This window comes from Coregonus clupeaformis, chromosome 14, assembly GCF_020615455.1.
Source record: "Coregonus clupeaformis isolate EN_2021a chromosome 14, ASM2061545v1, whole genome shotgun sequence".
In the NCBI taxonomy this organism is placed as follows: domain Eukaryota; kingdom Metazoa; phylum Chordata; class Actinopteri; order Salmoniformes; family Salmonidae; genus Coregonus; species Coregonus clupeaformis.
This window is the reverse complement of record NC_059205.1, coordinates 23,599,923-23,623,525: the sequence shown is the minus strand read 5'-3', so window position 1 is coordinate 23,623,525 and position 23,603 is coordinate 23,599,923. Positions and strand designations below refer to the sequence as shown.

Below are 23,603 nucleotides of genomic sequence, written 5' to 3'. Positions count from 1 at the left end.
ACACTGTAGCAAAATGTTTGGCAACAGAAAATATGTTCTTACTAGAAAAGTTCAGGCACTACCTGCCAGTTTCACTTAGTGTTCTCCCTACTAAACATGACCCATACATCACACTGTCATGGGCACAGAGTCACCAGGGAATGTTGTTTATTTGCAACATTTAAATGTAACCTTTCTGAAAACAGTGGTCTCTAGAAGCATGTAATATTGCCTCAAGTGGCACAAGTACTTCCTTCTAAGTCAACAAACAAGACAATGTATTTTTCACATTTCCTCTTCAGTTTTATTCCAAAGCTCACGATGAGCTGTTTTGTTCATATGGGAAATTATAAATACATACAAAACACATTAAATGGAGCAATAGCATAATGAGTTCTTGGAACCTATTTCAGAAAATAATGCAGTTTTGAAGGATGGCAATTATTGAACTGTGGTTATTTGACCACTTTGTTTGAAGGAAGTGTTAAAGACAGTAAACCAGTTACCTGGTTTGGTGGAGTAAAATTGGAGGATAAGTGCATTGTCATGGATAATTTTCAGTTGAAGTAATGAAAGGCCTATATACACTTTCTTTGCATGTGAATGGAGATCTAAGCTGGCCTGGCCAGTCACATTTTAGTCATTCACATATTAAAAAATAAAGCAGGTGATCCGATCAGTGTATTCTACCAATACCTGGCTCCAACCAACTTATATCCCAAAAGAGTGATTGAAAACAACAGAACACTCAATACACTGCAATTTAGTTTAGGTTATTTACAATTTGGTCATAAGAAAATACTAAATCCTGAAAAACTACCATCACTGTCCTCAGTTCAACTGGGATGCTCAGGGTCAGGTACTCTTTCTAGCAACACCAGTTTGCCTCCCAGGTTTATACTGAAGAAAGGAAACCGAAAGGCATTCAACGTCATGTTGCTGTAACCTTGGATGAAGACCAAAGGCATGTGGGAGCCTTTGAGTAGTGCTATCTGGGTGGCATTGGCCTCCATCAGAACATGGGAGTATGTCTTCATATCAGGGTGTCCAGGGCCAATGTCTTCTCTCTTGTCATACCTGACAATATAACACAAAGCTGAATCCTTAGAATGCCTTTAGAAGGTTGGAAACAGTTATATTCCAGAATAGAATACCTAGTCAAACTAACCTCCAGTTTCTGTTCAGTTCTAAGAAACGTGACACTCCAGTTTGGGCAGCAAATACATCAATATGAACCGAGACATCTGAGGAGAAGCAATTGATTACATACAGCCTTTAAATCAGTGTTTTTGCAACCATGACACTTTCCTCACTGTCTGATTTTATAACTGAGATGATAACTAAAAATGTATAACCTCTTACCAAGTGATATAGTGGTAAAAAAATAAAATAGGTGGGTAAACACTGATAGCGAGTAAATTAACACTCCCTACTATACTTTCAATACATTTTCCTGCAAAAGGTGGTTAAATACTCCCTCAAGATAAGAAAGGTGTGTAAATAGCCTTGACGTGCATTTACCCTTCACTACATCATTGCTCTTACCTGATGTAGACGGTACTAGTTTATGTAGTACCTGCAACCCCCTGCCTCCAGGGTAGTTGTGATGGGACACGTACAGAGATATGCTGGAGTATGCAGCATTTGTCACCAACTGGCCAACCACGATTAAGGAGCCAAGTTTATACATCCAAGATTTGTGGTAGTTGTTCAGACTGTCGGACCGAGAATTAAAAGGTTTTCAACATTATTATATAATGTGGTTTCTCTGTCCACACTTAAAGCCCATACCGTATGTCCCCCGAAAGACAATTGTTACAATTGAACTGTGACTCCATCATCCTGAAGGTCAAAATAAGCACTAATCATGTTTTTGCAACATTATTATACTAAATTGACCTCCCTGAACAGACAACAATCATGTCAATAACAGGCTTTCTCTCCTTACATGAAGGAGCAGCCCCGTGCGGCCACTATATTCAGCACAGGGAAGGTGTAGAGGATAAAGCGTAGCTCCTTATGGGGCAGGAAAGAGTAGAGCAGGATAAATCCTACAGTAGGCAGCAGCAGGATGCGTGTCCGTCTGTCCAGCAGGCCTAGGGGGACGAACAGCACTGCGCAGCCCAGGGCACGGGGCAGAGCAGAGTAGAAGTACCACAGAAAGGGGGAGGTTTACTGGGGGAGAAAGTCAAGGAAAGCTAGCAAGTTGTTGTTTTCATAAGTGGGCTCGCCGTGATGAGTGGAAAATTAACCCATTACTTTCATAATATTATCACAAACGTTTATACTAACTCAGAATCGATCAAGGAGAAGCAGGTGTCTAAAGCTGCGTTGCATGATTTAATTAGTTGACTGTGTGGGCATTGTTGTTATGAGTTTATAACAAGCATTTAGTGAAGTGAAGGATATTCCCCAGTTGGAGCTCTTGTTCAGGATGGTGTTGTACCAGAGTACCTGGCCCTCGGGCCAAATCAGCTTATTCCAGAATAATGAGTCAATGCCGACAGTCAAAGCTGAAAGAGACAGAATATAAAATTAGACGTTCATCTAAAGACACTTCTAATCCTGAAAAACTACAGGGTATGTATGTATTTGTTCCAGGCAAGCTACAGCACACCCAACTCATCTAACTACTATAGCTTAGCCAGCTGTGTTAGTGCTGGGCTGGAGCAAAAGCCTGCACACCCTGTAGTTCTCCAGGACCAGAATTAATGTTGCTGATAACAGATTTACAGTGGGAACACAAAATAGCAACATTTAGGTTATAGTCAGTATCAATATCTTATCGTTCACCTAGTGACAGAGCACCTGCAGGAATGGCATAGTAGAGCAGTTGGAGGATCCCCAGCCTCCTGCTCAGTAGTGACATGAGCAGCATAAGACCCAGGTAGAGAGACAGTTCTGATCTAAACACGATGATGACGAGAGCAGAGAGACAGATGAAGGACCCGTACCTCTGCCCCATCCATGCAGTGAACGCCAACAGGACTAGGAAGAAAACAGAACAGACCGTTTTACTGCATAACATTATCATCATCAGAGAAACTGCTGGAAGAAAGGACTCTCCTAAAATACACTATATACAAAAGTATGTGGACACCCCTTCATATTAGTGGATTCGGCTATTTCAGCCACACCCGTCGCTGACAGGTGTATAAAATTTAGCACACAGCCATGCAATCTCCATAGACAAACATTGGCAGTAGGATGGCCTTACTGAAGAGCTCAGTGACATTCAACGTGGCACCGTCATAGGATGCCACCTTTCCAACAAGTCAGTTCGTCAAATTTCTGCCCTACTAAAGCTGCCCCGGTCAACTGTAAGTGCTGTTATTGTGAAGTGGAAACGTCTAGGAGTAACAAACGGCTCAGCCACGAAGTGGTAGGTCACACAAGCTCACAGAACGGGACCGCCGAGTGCTGAAGCGTGTAGAAATCATATACACTGCCTCTGGAGGCAACGTCTGCACAATAACTGTTTGTCGGGAGCTTCATCAAATGGGTTTCCATGGCCGAGCAGCCGCACACAAGCCTAAGATCACCATGTGCAATGCCAAACGTCGGCTGGAGTGGTGTAAAGCTCGCCACCATTGGACTCTGGAGCAGTGGAAATGCGTTCTCTGGAGTGATTAATCACGCTTTATCATCTGGCAGTCCGAGGGACGAATCTGGGTTTGTCGAGATTGGTGTGGAAGAACTTGACTGGCCTGCACAGAGCCCTGACCTCAACCCCATCGAACACTTTGGGATGAATTGGAACACCAACTGCGAGCCAGGCGTAATCGCCCAACATCAGTGCCTGACCTCACTAATGCTCATGAGGCTGTTATAGCAGCAAAGGGGGGACCAACTCCTTATTAATGCCCATGATTTTAGAATGAGATGTTCGACGAGCAGGTGTCAACATACGTTTGGTCATGTAGTGTATTTTAAAGGTGCTACACCAATAATTTTTCACCTATATGTAAGCTAGGTGAATTGCAACAGCACTAGGCTGCATTCAAAACAAATCTCCCCCCTCAGCACATCCCATTTTCCCGTAACATGGGAGAGATTCACGATTGAGCCTTACTTTTGGTTTTGGTCCACCAGCTTTAAAACAGCTGTACAAATAATAGTTTTTGTTATAGAAAATATATTTCACATTGATTTAGATGGTACAATGATTCCCTACAATATTTAATATTTAGTGCTTGTTTCCTCACTGAAATTGAGCAAACAGTGTAGAATTGTAGCAACCAAGAAATGGCAGAGCGATTTTTACATTGGCCACTTGATCCGATATCCACTACATAACATAGCCACAAAGTCAAAACAGCTTTCCTATTTTGACAACAGGTGCCACACCGGCAGGAGAAATCAATAGGCGAATATCACAGCCAATCACAACACTGCGGGTAAGTAATACTGTGAAACACTATCATTCCACTATTACTGCAGATATATTATGGACATTATCTGAAATTACAATACAAAAATGCAAAAAAATCATTTGTGTAGCACCTTAAACACATTGGTAGACATTTTTATTATAGATTTTATCCTACATGAGGCTTGTCTCCAACAGTATTTTGATACATAAGTTATGCTGCAAAAATGTGTATGGAAGATTTTCATCCAAGATAGTTTAATACTACAATCATGTCTTCAATAGATCAGTGTCTCTTACCTATTGGCAGTGCAAATACATTGGGGAGGGGTCTCGTGCTGTAGAACATGAGATGGAACTGTGAGGCGCAGGTGAGACAGAACAGTCCCGCAACTGTCGACCCAAACTGCCTCCGAACCTCCCTCTGCATGCGCCATAGAGCTAACGTCACACACACTCCCAGGCAACCTCGCACTGGACAGCAAAAAGGTACACATCAATACATTTGAGTGGACTGATTTGTGACAGAGCTGTCATTTACCTATCAAGCTGATTTAGATTGTCTGGCACTATGGAAACAATTGAGTAGTCCCAAAAGTGAAAAATCTATTGGACCCAGGTCTGCTCTATTGCACTGCTGTTGTTCATGGGTATCATATAATAGCAGCAAGACTTACCCATCAGCTGTGTGTAGAATTTGGAAGCCTCCAGTAGTGACAGCAGGTAGACCAGTGGGGAACAGACCGTTGATAGGAACACAGGTCCAAGGAATGTCCGTGGCACCACACCAGGGAATTCATGGTGGTCATACTGGTGAGACAGTGGGAAAGATACTATTAACATCAGCAATGGAGTTCTGGCATTTGTCATTGTTTAGGTGGCACAAAATGATTTACGGGCAGGTAATGTTGAAGAAGGCTTTATCAAGAGATGAAAAAGATCTAGATTAACACTCTCAACCAGCATTTGCACAATGCATGTGTAAAGAAGATTAGCTAACTGTTTGCTAGCTACTGTCAGTTGGCTGATGTATGTGTAGCTCTCAGTCTTACCTTTTCAAAATCAAGTCTGTGATAAAGAATATCATGCACTGCCTGTAAATTGAAACTCTCTTCAACTTTTGTAAAAGGACAAATAAACAAATGTAGTAGAGTCACCGAAATTAGTAAAAACAACAGTGATTGCCCAGACGCAGCCCTCTTCTCTGCCATGACGTGAAGTTTATAGGAAGTTGACGCATGCGCACAAATCTGGAAACGTTAACATATTTTTCAGCGTGGGTAGAAAGAAGACGGTTGTCCCGCTCGTGGCGGAATATCATTGGTACTCACAGTGATTGATGGGCAAAATGGCAAATCACGACAAGCCACAATCGTACCAAGAGGATGACGCAAAAAAAAAGGTAGCTCTTTTTTTTCTACCTGCATGTAAATATTACTTTCGTACGCTTTGCATAGATAACGCTAGCTAACTTCCAATAAAGTGTTGTATATGTGGCTAGTGCTGCAAGTTTTTAGGGATAGGAAGCTTGCTGGCAAGTGGCTAAGGTGTAACGTTAGCTATGATATGAAACTTCGAGTCATTCAACTGCTATCCAGCTACTGTAGCTAGCCAAAATGCTATCGTTCAGTCAATTATTGTGGCTATTTTGTAGCCTAGCTTTTATTTTACTATCACAATGCACATATGCAAAAGACTTAAAAAGCCCATGTAATACATGCAAACAGATAGCTGATAACTTCAGTAAGGTAAGTTTGAAATGTTCTTCTATGTATAATTTGCCTTGGCTAGCTGGGCTGGACTGGACTATCAATTGGTCTGATTCAAACCACAACCAATTGATGTGCTTTTATTTACCAGTGGGCAACCAATGATGGTGTATTGTTCTTGTAATACATTCATGTAACTAAGCCTTCCTCTTCTGACCTTGATGTAGGCAATGTAATGTGACTGAGCATCACAACACCAGTATACTAGTCAGTCAGCTAGTCAGTTAACGTTAGACCAGTTTATAATGTGGGAGTCAGACCTAATAACTAGCTTACATATGTGTGCTGTTTACACCCAGATTATCAGACACAGTGCTGTAGTACATTTTCACCATTGATCAAATGACTGCCATAATCTGTGTCTGGTTAGCTAGTCTTCATCCTCACACTACTGTTCCAACAGGGATTGGACCGAACGAAAAAGCAGAACTTTGGTGGAGGAAACACCGCTTGGGAGGAGAGGGCACTTTCCAAATATGAGACGAGGTAAGATTCCTATACACCACTCATCATCATGTTGCTGTGCTTATCACCTATCTGTTTGCTCTGATCAGTGATTGCTAAACCTATTTGTCATGCTGACCCAGACCACGTATTCTCTGTTGACCCAGTGGCACAATAGAAGCTGATTTCTCTGTCTCCTCTTCCCTTTCCCTCCTCCCACTCAGTGAGATCCGCCTAGTTGAGATTCTGGAGAATCTGTGTGACAGCAGCAGCTTTGAATGTAACCACATGGTAGAGGAGCAGGAGGACCACTTTGAGACCTGGTGGTTCAAGAGGTGAGTACTTGACCTGACTGCTCAGCTAGAACAAGAGGGCAGCACATGTCCCATCAGCACAAAACCCCTTACTACTTACTTACTTAGGCCTTTTACTTCTCCTGGAGTATAGGCCATTGACATCAATTTCAAGACCCCTTATCACTGTCTTTGTCCTTGTGGAATCTCTGAACTTCCAGGCTACAATTCAAATGTGTATTGTGATTTTTGACCTCACCCTCTTCCAATCCAGGCAAAAGAAGCATCCTGATCTGTATAAGTGGTTCTGCATTGATACCATCAAGGTGTGCTGTTCGAAGGGAACATTTGGCCCTGATTGCAATGGTAAAGACATAGTCCTCCAAAACCACATTTATTTGACTAATACCAACCAGCCATGGGTGAATGAGAACCAACTTTTCCTTCTGACAGCCTGTGTGGGGGGTTCCGAGAGGCCTTGCCATGGCAACGGTGTGTGTGACGGTGATGGAACACGAGGGGGTAACGGCAGGTGCAACTGTGACCATGGTTACAAGGGGGAGTTCTGTCTGGACTGCATCGACGGATACTTCAATGAAATTAGGAACGACACGTTTTCACTATGCACAGGTACTTGGTTTATTATGTTTGCATGTTATTTTTAACAATGGTTTACACAAATCCAGTCCTTTTAGATCTAAGCAATGTGCATAGGGGACAGTCTAGGGGTCTATTTGGAGCAGGGCATGCATCTCAGACCACCTTTCCCACTCAATCCCCTACACTACAGAGTGTCACGCCTCCTGCAAGACCTGCACTGGTCTAACCAATGAGGACTGTGAGGAGTGCAAGACGGGCTGGGGGGAGGATGACGAGGGGACCTGTCTTGGTGAGAGAGACATTTTGATACTTTTCCATGGCATAATAAGTACTTTTCCTGTCATGAATTTGACATCAAGATCAAACTCACTTTTCCTGTTGCTTCTCATTGTGTGACCCTAGATGTGAACGAGTGCTTGAACAACCCTCCTCTCTGCAAAGAGGATCAGTACTGTCTGAACACAGATGGCTCGTTCTCCTGTAAAGGTACTGTAAAACTGTGGTCTACTACTTAGTGAGAGGACCATATTTACTATGTTGTTGGATGGATACAGCTATTGTATTAGGGACTGAAAATATAAACATGACTAAGCTATTTGTAATAAACTTTAAACAAGTATTAACATTTGACCTCTGTGTTCTCCTCTCTGGCAGGCTGTGACAAGGTGTGTTCAGGCTGTACTGGGGCAGGGCCTGATAAGTGCCAGAGCTGTGCTCCTGGGTACCAGGACTCAGAGGGCACCTGCACAGGTAGGGAGACATAGGTAACTGCATACGTGGGGTGTGTCTGAAAGTGAGCTTTGCAAAACAAGTGGGAGGATCAACACAAGTGGGTGTATCGAAAAGTAACAGCTAATTGGGCAGATTGGTTGCCACTCAAGACCGTTTTGCGTGGCTGCTTGCTGCTTCCTTGTAGCATTTTTGCTAAGCCTAACCCTTTTCCTAACCTTAACCTCATTCTCCTAACGTGCCACGTTAGTTCTCCTAACGTGCCTAACTGGCTTAGCTAAAATGCTACAAGGAAGCAGCCAAAAGTCTTGAGTGGCAACCAATCTGCCCAATTAGCTGTTAGGTTTCGACACACCCACACGCCCACATTCCAAATACAGTTACTCATACTTGCAACTAGGACATCTCACCTTGCAGCATGGCCCTGGTGGAATACTAAGGAAGTATCTGTCTTCCTTCCTTCCTTCCTTCCTTCCTTCCTTCCTTCCTTCATCCTTTCTGTCATTTACATTTAGTCATTTAGCAGATGCTCTTATCTAGAGCGACTTACAGTTAGTGCATACATTTTTCATACTGGCCCCCTGTGGGAAACGAACCCACAACCCTGGCGTTGCAAGTGCCATGCTCTACCAACTAAGCTACAGGGGACTATATTTATTCATTATTTTATCCTTCCTTCTTTCCCTCCCTGATGTAGCCACTGTCAGTTGTCCAGCCTGTGTACCCTGTTGGCCAGTAACAGAGAGGCAGTAGTCTTGGACATAGAGTAACTCGTCCACAATGGAGGTATGTCCATAGTCTGGACACTACCTTAAAGGCAGGACGATACAGTACATTACCCCTCGCACTGCAATGCTATCCCTACATTTCTCTACATGCTAAACCAAGATCCATGTTTTAACAGACAGTCAGATACTTTGCTTAAATATCCTTTTTATGCTTTAAAGATGCACTATGCAGAAATCGCTCCACCATTGCCTGGTTGCTGAAATTCTAATGGCTTGCATAATTTCAGTTTGTGACAAAACAAGCAAGTATAGTGTAGAGAATCATTGTACCATCTAAACTGCTGTGAAATATATTTTCCATAACCAAAAATATTGTATTTTCAGCTGTTTGAAGCTGGTGTACAAAACCGAAAGTAAAATACTTAAAAATGGGAAGCATAGAAATAGCACACATAGAACAGATCTACCGCTTCGTAGACTTGTTTTCAATGAGAATGACAGATCTGTAACTCACATTTTTATATGAATTTGGTTGGGTCGACCAAGTAGTTACAAATTGCAGCTTTAAATGAAATGGGAATGACATGGATGTTGTTGAATGCTTATTGACGTGCTTGTAACTCCTTGGCGGTCGGTGATGTTTATGATGAGGGAGGACGATTATTTGTTTTAAGAGCATGGCCTTATTTCTATTACAGCATATTGGATGACTGTCATTCATATTCTATTCACCCAGCTCAATGTAACATCGATAGGTTTAGGCTAATAGATAATACTCACATGTTCCCTATACCCATCATGAGGTTGCTACAACCTAGTCTACGAATGAAAGTTTACAACGTAGGTACAGAGGTCGAGAGAAATTAAAGTAATCAAGGTGACAGACCGTGACACATTCAATACTGCCTTGCACACTCTTGCCTTCATCTAGCTGATCTATGGTGTAATCATTAGTCCAACAGTTGCAAACGAGAGTTTCTATTGGACAAACTCAGGTATGTTTATCCCCATTCCGATTGCTTCCGTTTAAGAAACGTTTTTCAACTGAATTGCCGGAATGAATACACCCCTGATCACACGCAAACACAGTTCACTTTCATAGCAGCCACATACGAACAGCATGATAATTTTGCTCGTTGTATAATTCCTTCTCGCATCTACGCACTCTCTTCCTCACTTTTTCCCTTCACTTGTGGACTTCAGTGCACAACACATCAGCTGTCTGTGACTAGGCGAAAATAAAACTTTCCAAGCTAAACCTTCATATCATAACCGCTACACACAGCCTACATTGTTGTCACCATATTAGCTAACGTCATTGCCAACATAGCTACTAGAACCAACACATTAGTAAACCCGCTACAATCATGCAGTACAGTGTACAGTCAGCAAGCAGTTTAGCAGTTGCACCGGTGGGCCCTGGTGGCAATAAATTAATAAAACCAAAAGCTTACCTTGACTTTGAAGAGTTCCAGTGTTGGATAGCCATAACTAGCTTGTTACATAGCATTCCTCTCTGTTTAAGTAGGCTAAACTAGCTAGCTGCATTTGCTAGCTAAGTGAAAATGAAAGAAATACAACTAAATATAGCTAGCTCTCTCTCTCTCTCTTGTTTCTCCATTTTTAAATAAATAACTTTGTTCAAAACTGTTCAACTATTGTCTTTCTCTCTTTGAGTCAACTACTCACCACATTTTATGCACTGCATTGCTAGCTAGCTGTAGCGTATGCTTTCAGTACTAGATTCATTTTCTGATCCTTTAATTGGATGGACAACATGTCAGTTCATGCTGCAAGAGCTCTGATAGGTTGGAGGACATCCTCCGGAAGTTGTCATAATTACTGTGGAAGTCTTTGGAATGGGATGAGAACCATGAGCCTACTAAGTTTTGTATTGAAGTCAGTGTACCCAGAGGAGGACGGAAACTAGCTGACCTCCGGCTACACCATCGTGCTACCCGACAGAGTGCTGTTGAGGCTACAGTAGACCTTCATTTCAAAACAGTGTTTTTTTTTAAATCAATTATTTGGTGACGTGAATATATTTAGTATAGTTTTATCTAAAAAGGATAACTTGTTTTAATGTTTCACTTTTTTATGAAATTCACTGAGGAGGAGGGTCCTGTTTGTTACTATAAAAGTACTGATGTAAAAGGGCTTTATAAAACATCGCTGTCTGATGAAAACCTCTTATCTCCAAAACAAAAACTTTTCATGCAATTGACAAAAATCACCATATTTTCCCATTAACGAACATACAATTATAAAACTTCAGAAGCTATTTTGAATACATTATCTTGGTTCTAGAGTCATGAAATGAGTACACTGAGGAGAGTTAATGCTTTCAATAAATGTAAAAAAAGACAGTGCTGAAAACCAATTTGATTGTTGATCTGTTCTCTGTACAGATGTGAACGAGTGTGAGCAGCCTGACGCTGTGTGTACTGCGGAGAACCAGGAGTGTGTGAACAACAAAGGAAGCTACATCTGTATCTGTGCCAGCAGGTACGAGGAACAGGACGGAGTCTGTGTCAAAATACCAGAGCCAGGTAATCAATAATAACAATCTGAACTAGTTGATTTATGATTTTAAAATGCATTTTATACATGATGACAACAGACTTTAATTGAGTGTAGTTAGTTATCTTGTGTTATTGAAATATTGTTTTTTTTTATGTAACTGCATTCTGCATAATAAGTATTGTCGACCACAACCATGAATGTAGTTAAATCCAAATCAAATCACTCTGACTTGGCAGGTTAAGTACACTGTAGTTACTACTACAGTAACAGTATACTCTCTATGAAATACTGCAGGTGCAGTTGTATCAGATGACTCTTGGTTCTCTTGGTTGAAGCTGTATTTGACATCAGTGCATGATCAAGCAAGTATGTGTTTAGAATTAGAGAAACTTCAATGTCCTCAATGAGGTCATTCCTTTTGCAGCATACACTATACATAAAGACAAAATAAACACATAAGGAAAGGATATTGTGTTGCCTTGTACAGCAGATGAGTTGAGGGGTGTGGGACTTCCAGCCCTGGTCAGTTCTTATTTTCAAGTGCTTGTGGTTTTGTCTTTGTTAACTTCAGAGGAGAATGAGGAAGTAGCTGAAACAGTGAAACGTCCAGAAGAGCACGAGGACCTTTAACCTCAGGAAATGAACCAATAGGAACAAACCAGGAAGAGCATTTGGAGTATTAAGAAGTGGGTGTCACCCGTGAGACTACACCCCTATAGCTCACAGCATCAGAATATCTTGAGGCCACTCCTTTTAAAGCATTGGGACTACATGGCATTTATTGAACACTCGACATGCATACTGCAGTCTTTACAGACTTTTTATACCTGTGGATCATGGATGGACAGCCAACAGAATGGCTGAGAAAATAAAGGTTCAACCCCCAAATACTCTGGTTCTTGTTGTTGCTGTGGTTAACCCAACAAGTGTTGTCTATTGTTGTCTGGTTTTTAAATGTATGCAGGATTTTGATCATAATTCTAATAAAGTTTGAGAACAGAAATGATGGTGCATATGTCTGATTATGGATCTTTCTGGATTAGCAGTGCCTATGACATCTTCTTGGGTGCAGTCAATGCAATTTAAATACTGTTGTAGTTTCCAAAGTTGAACACAGAGTGGCACCCTAACCACAAAGAATACATCTCAAATCAGCTGTTGGTTGGATGAATAGTCAGAATGAAATGTACTGTTTTTGTTTTGTTTGATATAAAATTGATCAAATATGGTATTATTTTAGGGTTAGGCAATTGAAAAGCTTGACGACCATGTCTTGTGGATCAACTAGTGAAATGTGTATGTGTTTGTATGACCCTGATCCTAAATAATCATCTTTCAACTGTTTTCTGCTCCTGATCAAAGGCAGCATATCCCACTAACCTGCTTCTCACCACCTTCAGGGATGATGTAAGTTGTTTTGACTGTCTTTGCAGCCGTAGAGCTGAAAGAGGATCCAGTTGAAACCTGTCCTGGCTGGTGCTTTCCACTGAAGACAATTGTTTCTTTGCACCCAGATGCAAGATGTTATGTCAGCATTGTAAAGTTAGATGGACCAAGATCTCTCTACTTGTGCTAAATAGGCCTACACACAGTGGAATACAACAAATGCAATTCAGGTTTGTATAGATAAGTAGTAGATAGGTTAGGGGGAGTAGTAGTCGTTTTTGTGATGCCCTAATAGTGCTCGGAAACACAAGGAAAGCTCCACTTGCAACACTCCACCAACTCAACAGTATATTGCAGTCAGTGAGGAAAGTATGTGTTTGTGTCACAACAGGTTGCTGTGGAGACTTAGTGATGCCATGAGTAGTCCTTCAACTTTGCTCTTTTTCAGCATTTCTCTCTCGCTCGCTCTCTCAAGCTCGGAAACAACAATAAACTGTGAAGATTGACATGGAAGTCTTTGCAGCTGACTTTCCCAGACCAAGGCACTTCAAAAGGAACTAGTACACTCCATTCAGATGTTATTTTTAGCATGCATTCTAACCCTTTTGTGGAGTAAATCCCTGCCTGAACTGTCAAATGGCCTCAGAAGTCCACAAGTGTGTGTGTGTGTGGGTTGGTTGAAGGGGTGCTAGGCTCTCTTCCACCTCTCTGTTGTGGTTGTGTGCTGCCAGTAAAGGCCAGCTGTGGTCCACATGGTCCGGTTGTACTCAGGGTGATCACAAGGACAGGGAGTACAGACAGACTTCCCAAGGCATGATGAAATTGGGAGCATGAGCTGGGGACGCTGAAAATGTTTATATTTTCTTTCAGAAATGTATTCATGAGTTCAAGACAGACAGGTGTCATCCATTGATACTTTGTACATGCATCTCTAGGCTGACCAGCTGGTTGGGCATGATGATGACTCTTTGGTTGTGGAGTTTTGGATGGGCCTGACCTTAATGAATGTCATGCTATGATCTGAATTAACTTCTCAGAGGGCAGTGTGCCCATGGATGTAGGGTCAATGATGGGCCACGGCAGTGCAATGCAGGATACTCGTTCCCCCTCTCCTCTCACCCCTCCTCCTCCAACTGTGGTTTGGGGTTCGGAATGCTGCAAAGCAGTGAAGCAGTTGTACCATGTGCTTTCGCTCAAGCTACTGCCTGTGATGTGGCTCGCTTCTTTCCTCTGTACTCTTCTGATGTGGTCAGGTCTGCTTTTTCTACACACAGCTGGACTGAGAAACCGCCGTCCATCAATAAAGCCTGGACAAATTTAAAGCCCTGCAGACACAGTTTGAGAATGGATACAGTCTTGGATGTATCTGGTTGTATCCCAAATGGCATCCTATTCCCTATATAGTGCATTACTGCCCTATGGGCCCTGGTCAAAAGTAATGCACTACATAGGGAATAGAGTGCCTTTGGGACGGGCCCTGAGTTTGAGTAGAGGAGAAACCAGCTGGGGCCTGTATTGTGGCCTGAGGCAGAGTAGAGGAGCTGCTTGCTGGGAAATTGTATTGTTGTGTGAAGTGAATTAATGTCCTGGCCTGACTGACTCCCCTTCCCTGTGACCTCTGTAACATGGCTGACCCCTATTGTTGAGATACAGGGAGCTCTGTGTTATAATTTGAATGCTGCTCATATACACCCGCGAGCAGCTGAGCACAGCCTGTTTATACAGTGGACTACCAACCCTTCTGCCTTTCCATCATGACCCAATTATGAGTCACTCACCCTCCCTTCTAGCTAAATTAAGGTGATACATCAAGGCCACTGAAAAGACCTATCACAAATATCCATAATCTTTTCACTTATTCACAGCTGCTTTCTTTGGTCATAAGTAGTGCACTATATGATGTATTACTCTGTTGAAAAGTATTGCACTATGCAGGGCATATAAAGTCATTTGAGACTTGTGCTCTGCTCCTAGGAGTGAGTCTGAATGTAACCAGTGCTGTCTGCTGCAGTCTGATGCAGACCTGAGCCAGACCTGAGTCAGAGGCAGACAGCAGCACATTTCTCAGGAGACTGAAGGGAGTGGTGTTGGCACACACACTTCTGCTGCGCAACGCTACCGAGAGACTCTGCGGACAGACTGGTCAGATGGACTTGATGTTGCCCCTCTCTCTGATCTCTGAGCCAGTGTGTGTGTGTGTGTGTGTGTGTGTGTGTGTGCACACACCCTTACATGTTTGCGTGAGTGTCACCGCTCTGATCTCTAACCCACACACACATCAGGAATTAAAGGACTTTGACTTTGATCTCTCAGGAAGGCTTTGTCTTGTTTCCACCTCTAGACGAGAGCTGCACGCCAGCCTCAGCTCAGTGCGGTCAGTCATCATCGACTGCATTGGTTGGTCGAAGAAGAGAGGTGCCATGGCTTCAGCGTTTATTAGTGTTGGCGTGGTGTCTGGGCCATGTTTATGATGATGGAGGATGTAAACAAACATGGAGGAGTAGGAACAAGGAAGCTGTGTGAGATGAGATGATGTATCCAGTCCATGAGGCACTAGGAGGGAATAGGAGGATGTTTGAAGAGCTACTTTCTGGCCTTCAGTATCTTTCAGACATTTTCACGAAATGTTTGAAGCATTTTCTCGAGACTGGCCATCAGTCTGTTTTAGGCATTTGGGCAAAATTGTACATGTCTACTTTATGGAATGGTGTGTTGGATGCGCAGTCCTTCAATATAAAATCAATCATAATGTTTAGTCAGCATAACATTGAGCCATCGAATCATAACATTGAAACATCAGCATTATCATGTTATGATCTAAATTATGCCATGACGACATTCTTTAATCATAACCTGTTATGCTTTTTTGATTTTGTTGTTGTTGATTACATCACTTCATACTATTGAGACTGTATAAGCAGGGAAATTAGTTTGGACTTTTGAGTAAAGTCTGTTTGTAATAACCCCAGTCACCACATCAAAGAAAGCCATAGCCACAACAGTTTCAAAGCAGGTACCAGCTCTTATGCTGCTTATTAAAACAGGCTTTATAGTGATCCAGATCTTGTGTATGTGTCCCAAATGGCACCCTATTCCCTATATAGTGCACTACTTTTGACCAGGGCCTGCCGGCACCCTATTCCCTATATAGTGCATTACTTGGGGCTCTGATCAAAAGTGGTGCACTACATAGGGAATAGGGTGCCATTTGGGACGTTGGTTTTTGCTTTGCGTTATCCCTTCTCTTTCATTTCCTGACCAATATCGATATCATCTGGTTCTGTTTGATCTCGATGGTGACCCTGAGTGGGATTGAGAATAAGATCAGTTCCTCTTTGAAAATGTTATGAGGGCTCAGCAGAGTAATTCACACTTTATCGTCATTCTGACCACCTTGATCTACTACTGGATGTTACGTAACATGAGCACATAACGTTTGACTGTTTACATTTTTTAAAGAAGATGAAATTGAAATACCAAAACATTGAATGAGATTTCAAAGGACTGTGTTTATGACAACGCACTGTCATGAAATCCTGTGAAAATAGTATGTAGGTTTGTATTGTGTTGCTGTTAGTCACATAGTACAGTGGATAGCCACTCCACCATGTCATGTGTACCTTACCTCTCCCTTCAGAAGAGTACATCAAGAGTTCAGGGTACTTTTCATACTGCTATGTGAATGTACAGTACATCTACCACTTGTCAGACAGTTATGTCACCATGCATGTGTGTGTATTGCCCTTGCAAATTAATCAGCAGCTGTAATGAAAGTGATGTTCGAAATAATCACATTTTGTGAGCATGTACACGTGTTTATGCGCATGTGTGTATTAGAGAGTGGTGTTGGGTGGGGTGGGGGGCAGAGAGAGAGAAAGACAGTGATAGAGAGGGAGGCAGGGAGCAGTGCTGGGTCAGCTAGCTGCCTTCTAACAGGTCAGCAATTTGGGGCATATATCAGCAGCTCTTTTGGGCACACTTGTTTACACATGTCAACCTATTGCTAATCTGAGTATCATCCTTATACTCTCTCTCTCTCTATGGTTATTTGATCCTAACCTTGTGCCCAGGCTAATTACTCTCGGCAGCGAGATACAGTATCCGGCTGGTGGACGAGACTAATTTGACGCTGGCATTGATCCTGTTCAAGTGCCTATTCTCCACTAGGTGGCGAACTTGTTTAGACAAACATACTGTAACCCAGTGAATTAAATGTCAGTGTCACTAATATAATCTGGCCACATTAACAATTCAAAGCCAAACCAGCCATATACCGCAGTCGTCTTAAAGGGGCAATCTGCAGTCGTTACATACATAAATATTTTTTTAAATAAATAAATTATATGTACCAGTGGAGACTGCTGAGGGTAGGACCACTCATAATAATGGCTGGAATGGCCATTCACTCCATTCCAGCCATGAATGTGCTTGATACCATTCCATTCACTCCATTCCAGCCAAAAAGACTCAGTTCCAGCCATTATTATGAGCCGTCCTCCCCTCAGCAGCCTCCACTGATATGTACCCACATAGGGCGGCAGGTAGCTTAGTGGTTAAGAGTGTTGTGCCAGTAACCGAAAGGTCGCTGGTTCTAGTCCCCAAGCCGACTAGGTGAAAAATCTGTCGATGTGCCCTTGAGCAAGGCACTTAACCCTAATTGCTCATGTAAGTCGCTCTGGATAAGAGCGTCTGCTAAATGACGTAAATATAATTGATTCTTGACTAATAAAACTTGTTGAGCTTTGTGAAATTATCCTACCTCATCAGAACCCAAAATATAAGCTTGTTTCACTCCGATATTTGTAAACAAAGTTCATGTAAACAAACTCTAGATACCATCGAAACATGGTTAAAACTATATTTTGATACCATGGACGATAAGTCCTTGCTGCCATAGCGCTGTGAATCTTAGAGTGGTTACATTTCTCCAGCTCCATCCCTCAGCTTTAAGCTTCTGATTGCCGCTTTAAGGACCGTTTCCTAGTCAGACTCAGAAGATTCTTTTTTTACTGTTGGGCTTTAACCTCAGGACCAAACACTTTGGTTTGTGGCCCAGCTTATAGCCATTGATCTAGCTGCTCTTATGTATGCGACAAGGGAGCTTCCCTTTAGGAACGCTCCAGGTAGACTTTGCCTCTAGGCAAAGATCTAGAATCAGCTTACCCTCCCCCAATACTAACCAAAACCATTAGAAGAAAAAATGCAAAACTGACCAGTGTCTAAGATCGAATGGGAGATGTGTGTCACCAACACCCCCTCATTTCCTCCCTGCTGAGCCCCCATTCAGACACCTGTATCAGTCCATATCTTTGCCCCCGGGGTTAACATCCTTTCCCCCTCCCCACCTCTCTCCTCCTGTCCTTCTCTCCCCTCCACCGCTCTCCTCTTACCCTCTCCTCCCTCCCTCCTAATTTCATTTCCCCCTATCCTCCTCTCCCTCTTTGCTCTTCTTTTATGCCTCTTTCCCCCCTCTTCCCCTCTACCCTCTCATGTTCTCCTTTCCCTCTTTCCTCCTTTCATCCTCTCATCTCCTCTACCTGAGTAGGATGGTTATGTGCCTGGCCTGTGTATCGTGTCCAGCCAGTAGTAAAGTGGTAGGAGGTGGGCCCTGTGAGTCCACAATCCTCAGAGGAGAGACAGGACAAGCCTGGCCTACTGCTGCTGTCTGTGTACACAGGCCTAATTCGTAGGAGAATAACAAGCCATCCAGCGGCTTCCCCCTCCATCCCTCCCTCTCTCCCCTCCCTCCAGTCCGGTCAACAAGTGCTTTTCCTTTCCACATGTCTACTCCATTCCCTCTTCTCCTTTGTGTGGTTACATGTTATTGCCTAAACTCTAAACCCTTCTCAATGGTCCGATTGACAACTTGAAAATGGCTCAGCGATTGGCCGACGGTGAATGAAATAGCTAAGATGTTGAGAATAATTGGTGAGGCACCGTGATTATTTTCACAACACCCTCTTAGCCTTTCCCTGCACTCTGACCTCAGGGTAAAGCATGCATCAGGGGGGTCAGAATACTTTTGTTACTACCTCTAATCATCTGTAGAGAAATGCCTGAATGGAGTGTCTGTGTGGCCAATAAGCAGTCAGCTTGATCACAGATATTTATATAATTGTTTATGGCATTTGTGCTTGTTTGCTTGGCCAAGATTTGGTTTGTTTCTGGCTCCGCATTGATTCAACAATGAGTGTGTCATTGCAGCCGGTACTGGTGGAGCACTATGGCTCTCTGTCTGTGTGTTACTGACTGTGGAACTGAATGGTGCTTTCTTTTACTTCCCACTCTCTCCATCCGGCTCTTGCCCACACACACTTGTACACACTTGCACCCAAGCCAAAAGGAACCAACACACACACACAAGTATGCACACACACACACACACACACACACACACACACACACACACACACACACACACACACACACACACACACACACACACACACACACACACACACACACTGGAACACACTGGAACACACTGGAGCCCAGATGGATGCTTTCGGAATCAGAATTGACATTATGTAACAAAGCAGCACTAACATTTCAGGCCAATTTTCAAACTTAGAGTAAAACTTGGTGGCAAAGCATGGATGAGAACACTTTCTTATCCAAAATGCATGGGGACAGAAATGTATCTTTCAATATTCATTTTGTGAGAGAGAAAGTCAGTCAAAGAGCCGGCTTTTGGCCCCTTTTCCACCTCCCCTCCTCCTCCTGCCTGCCATTTCTGCCTCCCTTCTCTTCCCTGCCTCCCCTCTCTGCCTCCCCTGTAGCTCACACTGCTCGCAGAATGTGACCATTTAGTTAGTGGGTGGAGATGATAGAGAGAGGGAGAAAGAGAGTGTTCTTGTGCCTGTGTGTGTGCCTATATGTGCCATTCCTCCCTGCTCCTGTGTGTCTGCTGCGTTCACGCAGGCCGCTTGTTTTGAAATGCAACCCAAGTCCACTGAAAGAGTTCCTAACTAGAACCAGATGTAGAGGCTCCCGCCACACACAGCTATGCCCCCAGCTCTCCCTGGTTTGCATCCCAAATTGCACCCTGTTCCCTGTAGTGCACTACTTTTGACCAGAGCCCTGGGAATAGGGGACCATTTGGGATGCAGCCCTGCTCTCCCCAGCGCTACGCGAGTCTAACAACAGGCTCTCTGTGGTGCCTGGCGTCACCTTGCTCTTTTGCACCAGGCCCCAGTTTCCACACACAGAGCCCCAGACCTGTTCCCTGGGCTGTTCCCCTGGCCTGCCTGGCCTGGAAACACAGAGCCAAGTGAGGGAGCCTGTGTGAGAGCTGAGGTTAAACCTCCCAAACCTAAAATACAACATTTTCTCTTTCACTCGGTCATGGATACTCTCACACACATACATTACATAAATATAAATAAGAGATATACGCCTGGTGGAGACATGGAGTAGACATAATGACCTTGACCAGAGAGAACCGAGCATCTCTCCCTCACAAACATATACCTGCTTGCAGCCAGGGGGCAATGGCGACCCGCTCTGCCCCACCTGTTTTGATCCCCACCTGTTTAGCAAAATAAAAAATTAAAAAATTAAAAATTCTAAAATATATATATATATACAGTACCAGTCAAAAGTTTGGACACACCTACTCATTCAAGGGTTTTTCTTTATTTTTTCTATTTTTTTACATTGTAGAATAATAGTGAACACATTAAAACTATGAAATAACACATATGGAATCATGTAGTGAACAAAAAATAGTTAAACAAATCAAAATATATTTACATTTGAGATTCTTCAAATAGCCACCCTTTGCCTTGATGACAGCTTTGCACACTCTTGGCATTCTCTCAACCAGCTTCACCTGGAATGCTTTTCCAACCGTCTTGAAGGAGTTCCCACATATGCTTAGCACTTGTTGGCTGCTTTTCCTTCACTCTGCCGTCCGACTCATCCCAAACCATCTCAATAATAAATAAAAAACCCTTGAATGAGTTGGTGTGTCCAAACCTTTGACTGGTAGTGTAAGTATTGAGACCCTTTGCTATGAGACTCGAAATTAAGCTTAAGCTCAGGTGCATCCTGTTTTCATTGATCATCCTTGAGCTGTTTCTACAACTTGATTGGAGTCCACCTGTGGTAAATTCAATTGATTGTACATGATTTGGAAAGGCACACACCTGTCTATATAAGGTCCCACAGTTGACAGTGCACGTCAGAGCAAAAACCAAGCCATGAGGTCGAAGGAATTGGTCTTAGAGACAGGATTGTGTCAAGGTACAGATCTGGGATTTCTGCAGCATTGAAGGGGTTGAGGTCGGGGGATTGTGGAGGCCAGGTCATCTGATGCAGCACTCCATCACTCTCCTTCTTGGTAAAATAGCCCTTACACAGCCTGGAGGTGTGTTAGGTCATTGTCCTGTTGAAAAACAAATGATAGTCCCACTAAGCCCAAACCAGATGGGATGGCGTATCGCTGCAGAATGCTGTGGTAGCCATGCTGGTTAAGTGTGCCTTGAATTCTAAATAAATCACAGACAGTGTCACCAGCAAAGCACCTCCACACCATAACACCTCCTCCTCCATGCTTCATGGTGGGAACTACACATGCGGAGATCATCAAGACACGGCGGTTTGAACCAAAAATCTCCAATTTGGACTCCAGACCAAAGGACACATTGCCACCGGTTTAATGTCCATTGGTCGTGTTTCTTCTTGTTGGTGTCCTTTAGTAGTGGTTTCTTTGCAACAATTCGACCATGAAGGCCTGATTCACATAGTCCCCTCTGAACAGTTGATGTTGAGATGTGTCTGTTACTTGAACTCTGTGAAGCATTTATTTGGGCTGCAATTTCTGAAGCTGGTAACTCTAATGAACTTATCCTCTGCAGCAGAGGTAACTCCGGGTCTTCCATTCCTGTGGTGGTCCTCATGAGAGCAAGTTTCATCATAGCGCTTGATGGTTTTTGCGACTGCACTTGAAAAAGTTATTGAAATGTTCAGTATTGACTGACCTTCATGTCTTAAAGTAATGATGGACTGTCGTTTCTCTTTGCTTATTTGAGCTTTTCTTGCCATAAATTCCACAAATTAACTTTTAAGAAGGCACACCTGTTCATTGAAATGCATTCCAGGTGACTACCTCATGAAGCTGGTTGAGAGAATGACAAGAGTGTACAAAACTGTCATCAAGGCAAAGGGTGGCTATTTGAATAATCTCAAATATAAAATATGTTTTGATTTGTTTAACACTTTTTTGGTTACTACATTATTCCATATGTGTTATTTCATAGTTTTGATGTCTTCACTATTATTCTACAATGTAAAAAATAGTAAAAATAAAGAAAAACCCTTGAATGAGTAGGTGTGTCCAAACATTTGACTTGTAGTGTATATATATTTTGTTTTGTTGCCTGTTTTGCATGTTATTTTGGCATTAATATGTGTGTCACATATCAGTTTGCAAACAATGTAAATATTTGAGTTAATAAAGCCGCATACAAACATGGTTTCTTTTTTGCATTATTGAGTAAGGCAGCTCCAAAATGCAGGTGTTTCAGCCTAGCTCAGTGCTTTCTGTGGTGGTGTGGCAGCTAGCGGAAAATATGGAGCGTAGGGGTTGGTAATGTTCTCTACTTGTGCCGTGATTGGGTCAGTGTACTGTCACTCATGGGGACACTACGTCACTGCAAAATCTACAGGGAGAGCTCGAAAATGCAAGCCCCTTGGGTGCTGCCATAGAGTTACATTAGAAGTGCACATCCAAGAAGGCTCAAGGTCATTGGCCACAGATAAAATGACATCAAATCACGTTATATCTACCGTAGCTTAGATTGGACTGATCATGTCAACATCACACTTTCAAAATCTTAGCTAGCAAGCTAGACAAGCAGTCATCATCATAAATCACATCGACAATCTACTGCCAAATCCTTTTCAATCCTTGTAAAAAAAAAAGAGAAATTATAGATAAAACGTATCAGTGCTCATCAGCCATTGGACATAAACATTACACAAGTTGGAAATCGCAAATTCAACAAAAGTGGTTTGAAAGGAATCAGTGGCTAACTGCAAGCGTTGCAAAGCCATCACTAGCCTGCTATTCAGTGGAGTGGGTGTGGTCCATGTCTGAGTTCAAGGGTCTCTTTTCCAAGCTTAAAAGGATAAACATTCAACACCATGGGCCAGAAAACTTTGAATACATTGGCCATGCAGTCAATCCAGCATGACTTCTGCCGCGATCAAAAGAACTGGAAACTCAGAACTGGGAAATCTCAGACTTCAGTGAGTTCAAGAAAACTGGGAACTCAAAAATAAATTAGCTCTGACTGGGCAAATACATGTTGAACAGTCATCCATCTTGGAATTCCAAGTCGGGAACTCGGGCCTCTTTCTAGAGCTCTGACCTGAAGATCACTGACGTCATCATTCAACCTTGTTTTTTTCAGAGTTCACAGAGAATGACAGACTTTGATGACAAAGTTTGATGACAAAATTTGCCCACAAGATGGACCGCCGCGCCACCTTCCTGTTCAAGTGAGCACAGCACAACAAGGTGAGTCCAAAAATGTATTGTATGCTGCTGCATACATTATGTAATATGCCAGGGAGATATGTATACTGTAGCTAAGAAAGTAATAAGTGTATGTTGTGTAGTAAGCTGTTAGTAGCCCATGTGCCTCACTCCAATAATTTGGTTCCATAACAGCCTACTGTTCTGACTTGGTGGTGCACATGTAGCCTATAGCCTGTTTTAAAGAAATGTCATCATCGAATATTGTAAGAGCTTTCATTGTCTGCTTATATACCCCCTTTA

At 42.8% G+C, this 23,603-nt stretch overlaps 2 protein-coding genes across 7 annotated transcripts; one reads left to right on the top strand and one right to left on the bottom strand.

The window, feature by feature from the left end:
• Window positions 1-130: 130 nt before the first annotated feature.
• Window positions 131-5,585, bottom strand: LOC121581251 (dol-P-Man:Man(7)GlcNAc(2)-PP-Dol alpha-1,6-mannosyltransferase-like). Of its 3 annotated transcripts, none has more exons than XM_041896746.1 (9): window positions 5,401-5,585; window positions 5,026-5,158; window positions 4,649-4,822; window positions 2,773-2,967; window positions 2,389-2,492; window positions 1,928-2,151; window positions 1,525-1,694; window positions 1,148-1,223; window positions 131-1,056 (listed from the first exon to the last, which is right to left on the bottom strand). In XM_041896746.1, exons 1-9 carry the CDS (start codon window positions 5,557-5,559, stop codon window positions 816-818), a joined length of 1,476 nt encoding a protein of 491 aa, XP_041752680.1. In that variant the 5' UTR covers window positions 5,560-5,585; the 3' UTR covers window positions 131-815. The 3 variants fall into 3 exon arrangements, with proteins under 3 accessions (XP_041752680.1, XP_041752681.1, XP_041752683.1); XM_041896747.1 differs by having other exon boundaries at window positions 2,788-2,967; XM_041896749.1 differs by lacking the exon at window positions 4,649-4,822.
• A 65-nt stretch (window positions 5,586-5,650) lies between these two features.
• Window positions 5,651-12,437, top strand: LOC121581252 (cysteine-rich with EGF-like domain protein 2). Of its 4 annotated transcripts, none has more exons than XM_041896751.2 (11): window positions 5,651-5,750; window positions 6,521-6,603; window positions 6,786-6,896; window positions 7,129-7,220; window positions 7,308-7,484; window positions 7,645-7,743; window positions 7,857-7,940; window positions 8,109-8,204; window positions 11,320-11,460; window positions 11,729-11,800; window positions 12,006-12,437. In XM_041896751.2, exons 1-11 carry the CDS (start codon window positions 5,688-5,690, stop codon window positions 12,062-12,064), a joined length of 1,077 nt encoding a protein of 358 aa, XP_041752685.1. In that variant the 5' UTR covers window positions 5,651-5,687; the 3' UTR covers window positions 12,065-12,437. The 4 variants fall into 4 exon arrangements, with proteins under 4 accessions (XP_041752685.1, XP_041752684.2, XP_041752686.2 ...); XM_041896750.2 differs by lacking the exon at window positions 5,651-5,750 and adding an exon at window positions 5,763-6,096; XM_041896752.2 differs by lacking the exons at window positions 5,651-5,750; window positions 11,729-11,800 and adding an exon at window positions 5,763-6,096.
• The last annotated feature ends 11,166 nt before the right edge of the window (window positions 12,438-23,603 follow it).

Coding starts and splice junctions, on each gene's coding strand:
- LOC121581251 (XM_041896746.1), bottom strand. CDS start 5,559: ATGGCAGAGAAGAGGGCTGCGTCTGGGCAATCACTGTTGTTTTTACTA. Junction 4,823..5,025: donor ATTCTACACACAGCTGATGG/GTAAGTCTTGCT, acceptor TTTGCTGTCCAG/TGCGAGGTTGCCTGGGAGTG. Junction 2,968..4,648: donor TGTATTTGCACTGCCAATAG/GTAAGAGACACT, acceptor TTTTCTTCCTAG/TCCTGTTGGCGTTCACTGCA.
- LOC121581252 (XM_041896750.2), top strand. CDS start 5,965: ATGCTATCGTTCAGTCAATTATTGTGGCTATTTTGTAGCCTAGCTTTT. Junction 7,221..7,307: donor ATTTGGCCCTGATTGCAATG/GTAAAGACATAG, acceptor TCCTTCTGACAG/CCTGTGTGGGGGGTTCCGAG. Junction 7,485..7,644: donor CACGTTTTCACTATGCACAG/GTACTTGGTTTA, acceptor CCTACACTACAG/AGTGTCACGCCTCCTGCAAG.